Source organism: Oratosquilla oratoria, chromosome 42 (genome assembly GCF_046742065.1).
Source record: "Oratosquilla oratoria isolate Oo_2021 chromosome 42, ASM4674206v1, whole genome shotgun sequence".
Taxonomy (NCBI): domain Eukaryota; kingdom Metazoa; phylum Arthropoda; class Malacostraca; order Stomatopoda; family Squillidae; genus Oratosquilla; species Oratosquilla oratoria.
The window spans coordinates 1,713,295-1,720,794 of record NC_134818.1 but is presented as its reverse complement, the minus strand read 5'-3'; the positions used below and the strand labels follow the sequence as shown (position 1 = coordinate 1,720,794).

Genomic DNA, 7,500 nt, shown 5'->3' with positions numbered 1-7,500 from the left:
GAGAGTTGGAGTAACAACCCGCAGCGCAGCGATACCGAAATTATTTCAGCCCTGGGCGGGATTCGAATCCGGACCTCCGTAGTGGCAGCCGGGAACTCTACCAACCGCGCTACGAGTTGTGTGTGTGTGTGTGTGTGTGTGTGTGTGTGTGTGTGTGTGTGTGTGTGTGTGTATATGTGTGTATGTGTGTCTTTGTGTGTCTTTGTGTGTGTATGTGTGTGAATGTGGGTAGAAACAACTTTGCCAACCGTGTAATTAATGAATGGAATAAACTTCCTGCACAGGTAGTGCAATGTAGTTCAGTTCGAAGCTTTAAGAATCATTTAGATAAATACCTAAGTAAGATGCTGTAATGATTATAATTTATCTTATATTATTTGTTTTTGTTTTGTTATCATTTGTCTGTCTGATTTTCATTTATTATTAGTTATATGGCAATTTATTATTGAACATTTCTAGAAGCTCTGCCATGGGATACGAACCCTGACCCGTGCGTCGATAATCACGAGGCCAAGACGCTAGCGACCATGCTACATGGTGATGGTTCAAAATACGGGGATTGGATGAAAATGAGACTAGATCTTCCAATGTTACGTGAAGCGTGGTCGGGGACTAGTACAGTCCTTTTGAACCATCACCATGTAGCATGGTCGCTAGCGTCTTGGCCTCGTGATTATCGACGCACGGGTCAGGGTTCGTATCCCATGGCAGAGCTTCTAAAAATGTTCAATCTGTCTTTAACATATACAACTTGTCGGAGGGCTCGCCTAATACGGGGATTAGATGAAAATGAGACTAGATCTTCCAATGTTACGTGAAGCGTGGTCGGGGACTAGTACAGTCCTTTTGAACCATCACCATGTAGCATGGTCGCTAGCGTCTTGGCCTCGTGATTATCGACGCACGGGTCAGGGTTCGTATCCCATGGCAGAGCTTCTAAAAATGTTCAATCTGTCTTTAACATATACAATTTATTATATTATTTACTATTTACCTGTTTGTTTATTTAACTATACCAACGCATTTATTCATGTATTTTAATTGTTATTTACATTATAGTTTTTATATATTATTTTATTATTGATATGATTTTTTTTTCGCATCCGACCTAGATATGGATCAAAAGGTCTCCTGTCGGTATGCTCCGCCTTTGTAATCCTTTGTAATGTTCCTCTGCATGCATTTGCGTATGTGTGCGCTTTATGTATGCGTGAGTGTGTGCATGTGCGCATGCATACTTGTTTTTTGTCGTCAACTTACACAACTTACTGGAATGTTTACTGATTTACCTGTTCCTTCCAAGTAATGACTCAGCTGTTTGGTAAACAAGACGTTGCAAAGCTTGGTGTGGTTGTAGGACTGATACGAGCCAAGATAGGGCCTCTTCTTGTTGTTGAGATCCTGAAGACCACAAGAATAAATCAAAATGAGATCAAAATTAATAATTTTCATAAAGTAATACCTATTTCAGACACCTAGACTTAACTCAGGATATATCAGATCCATTATTGAATAGTTGAAAAGCTCAAATTTCTATAAGCAGTAGTTCCCCGTTATCGAAATGAATTTTCAGTGAATAGACATCCATTGATAAAACAATGATCAAATACGTATTTGGTTAACTCTACCATAACATCATTCTAGTTTGGGTAAAATCTCATATTGATTTGGCAAACGCCTCGTGACGATCCATCTCAGAAGACGATCCCCACCAGGATCTATCCACCATCTAAACAAAATAGCCCGGTGCTCGAAAAACTGAAACTTAACAGAACTTAAAAGGGAAAACTCACGTCAGGATCGAGACCAATTGCATAACGATGATTTATGGAAGAAACAACGACGATGCGACTGGGCGAACTCCTCTTTACTAGGTCTGGAAGAAAGGGATTACGTTTTCTTCGTTACTGTGTTCCATGGACACGCAATAAACATACTCACAAATGTTTTGCGATGGCAAATATTTGCACCAACCTGACATCACATACAATTCTTTTTATTTTATTCTATTAATTTATTTTTTTCGTATATCAAGGAAACTGTTACTTTTCCTGGGGATTCCCGGGCGTAAGAGACAACGACGTGACGTCATTATTCTAAGATGTTTTGAAGTGTCTACTTATAAAATAAAGCGTGACATCGTCAACTTGTTAGTATTTGTATATTAGGCTATAATCTATTTCTTGTATATGCCTATCAGTGAAGTTGTAAGCACGAATCTAAATGTCTCATCTATTCCTTATTGAAGGATATATGTTCCAGTATAAATGATGTAATGTGTTTGGTAAACAAATACTCCAGAGCTTCAGATTCACAGCACTGAAAGAGTTACTCCAAAGAAATTAACTTCTCCTTTTAAACCGTTCTTAAATTCAAATCAAATACCAACTGGATCCACACATAACTCAAGAGTTTTTCAAAACCGAAATTATACAAGAGACATCAAAGTCAAATCAAGTCGACGACAACTGCAATTCTCTGAAAGAAGACTGGAAGATATTTTTTTTTTCACTTCAAGCACCCGCGTCTACACGAAGCAAATAGAGGAAGAAAACCCTCTCCCTTGAATTACACGAGCAAACCAACAAAAATTATTTGTCCAACGATTATTGGATATTAGTTAAACAAAGACTTAGCTAGACGGTCAATCATAGGATCAATGAATCAAAATGTTAAAAGCCAACCCTCCTGTACATTCAAGGTCATGTTGTAAAAGCCATTATACATCTTTGTGACAAATATATTATATTATATATATATATATATATATATATATATATATATATATATATATATATATATATATATATATACTGTTAATGTTTTGCTTTTGAAAAATATAGGCTACCGTAAACATTATGTTACTCAGAATTACTCTATCATAGCCGAGTACGATTATCTATATTTGATAACCGGGATTATCTGTGTTTTAGTTAAGGAAGTATTAATGTTTTTGAATAAGAATTATTATATTGAGAGTAGGTTACAGTAACATCTAATGATTCAAAGAAAAACGTCGACAATGTATTAAAAAATGTATCTTTTTTATCTAGTTGATAAGTGATTCATAAATTCCCGTCATGAGCGTAAAATATAAATAGACTTTGTTACGATCTTGCATGTTAATTCGTGGGTCGTGGTGATATGCATCCTTGATTCAAAAGCAAAACACGCTTGTGTATTGTAGACATGAGTATACTCCATAAGGGCACACACAAGTTCCATATGCAAGCACGCACGTTAGATTCACACACACACACACACACACACACACACATACACACACACACACACACACACACACACACACACACACACAAAATTCAGGCAAAGACTTTTATAGAGAGGCTAGACAACTAGTCTCTCATCACCAGTACGACAAAGGAAAATATACAAACATATTCAGTACAAGTACTACTTAGATGTATCTTACCAAGAAGGATATTCGTAAGAAGAAAGTGCCCCAAGTGGTTCGTAGCCATTGTGAGTTCGTGGTCGTCTTCCGTGTAAGTCAGCGTTGCTGGAGCAACGATTCCAGCGTTCAGGATAAGGACGTCCAGCCTGGGAATAAACAGGAACGTCTTCAAAGATGCTGGAATGCGTCTGTTTGTGCATTGTGATGGTGAGTGTTAGAATCAATTCAGTATGAGTTTTGTGTGAAGATACCGTACTTATTCCCGATTCCCAGCAGCCATTGTTACCTGCCCCACTATAGTCCAAGAGCATAGGGGCAAATATGACGGCTTCGGCCGCAGCTACGCGCCTCCTGCCATAGGCTCATCACCTTCTTAGCGTACATACTTGTTGTGAAGTAGTGGACATGGATATTATATTACATATAAGAGAGTGCAGATGAGCTTTACAATACTGTTCGCAAAAAATAAGCTTACTTTTTTATGTCACGAATAGAGACTGTTAGGAATATATTTGAACGGATACGTTATATAGGAGGCTGCCATTTGAGCAACACAATTAAGATAATTGTCAAAGGATATCGACTGTATGTTCGTGTGATACGTAGAAGATCTTACCTCGTTTCATTTTTGAGGAAGTTGTTGGCGAACTTCCTGACGGAGGCCATGGAGGAGGTGTCCAGGAGCTGCACCTCCACCAAGTCGCTGCCTGTGCTCTTCCTAATCTCCTCTGAAACGCACGAATCAAATAGGAAGATATTAACAATATGCAATATGTGTGCGTTTGTTTGTTTGTGTGTGTGTGTGTGTGTGTGTGTGTGTGTGTGTGTGTGTGTGTGTGTGTGTGTGTGTGTGTGTGTGTGTGTTGTGTGTGTATCTATTATTCATCTACTTCTTGTGAGACAGATTAAAATAAAAGACTGAAAGAAGAGCCTTCTGAAACTGAATAACAAGTGTTACCAGTTACATCAACCTTGTCTGACAGTAGTTATCTTAATGAAGAAATGGCCTTGACCACCAAAAATTTCACATTTTGATTCTCAAAACTACGGATTTTCATTATCGTGATGTACATGATCGTCTGAGAAATAAGATATGAATAATTTTAAATTTGTTTTGAATTAAAAGAAAAAAAATCGTAGGAAGTTATAGCCAGAAAGTCTATTTCAACTTTTTTTCTTGACTTTGACCTTACCCCGTTGCTTCCAAATTTTAAAGGTATCATATAAAGACTCCTACTTCCTTTCCTGAAAGCTTATGTCGATTGATTCAGCCATCACGCTGTCACGCCAATAAGAGACAACACAAAGAGGTAAACAAAGAAACTAGAATTAACTGATACCTCGCCTCTGGAATCGGCCTGTGCTACATCAACCCAGGGAAATTTACCGCAAGAAAAAATGCGCCCTTACCTGCCACCTTGTTGGCCTTCGGGAGGTTTCTGCAAGCCATGATGACGCGAGCTCCTCTTCGGGCAAGGTCGCGCGCCGCCTCCTTCCCGATACCTTCCAAATGCGGAGTAAACATGAGAATTGAATAGTACAAAGGAAGAACAGAGACATAAACATAGACAGAAACAAACGGAGACGGAGGTAGAGAGAGAGAGATAGAGATAGAGATAGATAGATAGATAGATAGATAGATAGATAGATAGATAGAGAGAGAGAGCGATATGGAAGATTTTGTTTTATTGTTATGTTGGATTGAAAAAGTCAATTTCATGAGAGCTGGATATACATGTATATGCATATATACATGCGTACATATTATATATATATATATATATATATATATACAATTCCAATGTTTGCCCTGGTTACATAGCTCATCTTAGTAAAATTCATTCTTGTTTATGCTTTCACAATGTTGACGCCAGTGTGTACGTGGGACTATTTATCTTTGTGATTTTGTTTCACCCTTATTTGCTTCCAGCCAATCTTAGGCCTTTTTTCTGTGTGGCAAGGAGCCCTATCCTTCATGAATAAACAAGTGATGACCAGAGAAGATAGCAAGGAGACCTCTCTGAAGTATAGACATATATTCATCAAAGATTATAGTGCCTTCAAACTACACCAACTCTGATTGGTCCAAAATACTCCCCACATCATCACAGAATAAGCACATTGTTTCATTGTTGGCTTTAAGTTTAGTCTCCAAAATTATACTTCCCCACACCTTCACAGAATAAGCACATTGTTGGCTTTAAGTTGCAGTCTCCAAAATCATACTTGTCAGAAAAAAAAGGGGAAAATTTGGACTCATCAGAGAATACAACAGTCTCCCAAAATCTCAATGTCCTCTCCAATATCTAATAGGTCCATTTTTTTTTCCTTCGCCTCATGCCTGTACGAAGAAGTGAATCTCTTTCCTGCTGCTTTCCTATATTAGTGAGGTTGATGGAAATACCTTAATGCTGCTTTAACGCTGTTGCAAGAAATGGTGTCACGAGAGAGACCCGTAGACGAGAAGCCACGTTCGTGTTGTTAACAACTGGAATAGTCTTCCTGATCATGTTGTGAATGCAAATTCAGTTGTGAGTTTTGAAAAGAGATTGGATAGTGTATGGAAACATCAAGATCAAATATTCGATTACACAGCTCAAATAAATAACAAACACCTAGACCACAGTGACCACTAGACCCCAGATGACCTAAGTTTTAGTCATTTAGAGCCGGAGTCACAGGCTTAATAGCCTCTTCCGGGACCCTTCTATGTATATGTCTAATAACCCAGAAGTCTTCGTCGACAGCTGGCTGGTCGACTTCGCACATTTTTGGAATTTGCATAGATTGTCATATTCCATCACAAAATACAAAATAATAATATATGTACGAAACAGGCAAATTTTAGTCTGTAATATAAAACATGCCACCAACTCTGCCGGTCTCTGGTTCCCAGAGTGCTCAGCCTTCAACTTTTTGCGGTCTCCGGCAACCGACCCCTTAGGCAGTAATTCACCAGATCTACAGGACTCCAACAAATCTACAGGACTCCACCGGATCTACAGGACTCCACCGGATCTACAGGACTCCACCGGATCTACAGGACTCCACCGGATCTACAGGACTCCACCGGATCTACAGGACTCCACCGGATCTACAGGACTCCACCGGATCTACAGGACTACACCGGATCTACAGGATTCCACCGGATCTACAGGATTCCACCGGATCTACAGGACTCCACCGGATCTACAGGACTCCACCGGATCTACAGGACTCCACCGGATCTACAGGACTCTACCGGATCTACAGGACTCTACCGGATCTACAGGACTCTACCGGATCTACAGGACTCCACCGGATCTACAGGACTCTACCGGATCTACAGGACTCTACCGGATCTACAGGACTCTACCGGATCTACAGGACTCTACCGGATCTATAGGACTCTACCGGATCTTCGGAACTCAACCGGATCTACAGGACTCCACCGGATCTACAGAATTCTACCGGATCTACAAGACTCCACCGGACCTACAGGACTCTACCGGATCTACGGGACTCTACCGGATCTACGGGACTCTACCGGATCTACGGGACTCTACCGGATCTACGGGACTCTACCGGATCTACGGGACTCTACCGGATCTACGGGACTCTACCGGATCTACGGGACTCTACCGGATCTACGGGACTCTACCGGATCTACGGGACTCTACCGGATCTACGGGGACTCTACCGGATCTACGGGACTCTACCGGATCTACGGGACTCTACCGGATCTACGGGACTCTACCGGATCTACGGGACTCTACCGGATCTACGGGACTCTACCGGATCTACGGGACTCTACCGGATCTACGGGACTCAACCTGATCTGCAGGACTCCACCGGATCTACAGGACTCCACCGGATCTACAGGACTCTACCGGATCTACAGGACTCTACCGGATCTACAGGACTCTACCGGATCTACAGGACTCTACCGGATCTACAGGACTCTACCGGATCTACAGGACTCTACCGGATCTACAGGACTCTACCGGATCTACAGGACTCTACCGGATCTACAGGACTCTACCGGATCTACAGGACTCTACCGGATCTACAGGACTCTACCGGATCTACAGGACTCTACCGGATCT

General features: G+C 40.9%; 1 protein-coding gene across 1 annotated transcript in view; it reads right to left on the bottom strand.

Annotated features, from left to right (window-relative positions):
- Positions 1–7,500, bottom strand: part of LOC143021686 (retinol dehydrogenase 13-like) — a 15,551-nt gene that overhangs the window by 4,151 nt on the left and 3,900 nt on the right. Inside the window, exons 3-7 of the mRNA XM_076179313.1 lie at positions 4,826–4,918; positions 4,032–4,143; positions 3,434–3,561; positions 1,794–1,876; positions 1,290–1,401 (exon numbers count right to left, since the gene is read on the bottom strand). Coding sequence (XP_076035428.1) covers positions 1,290–1,401; positions 1,794–1,876; positions 3,434–3,561; positions 4,032–4,143; positions 4,826–4,918 — 528 coding nt within the window. The remainder of the gene's footprint in view (positions 1–1,289; positions 1,402–1,793; positions 1,877–3,433; positions 3,562–4,031; positions 4,144–4,825; positions 4,919–7,500) is intronic.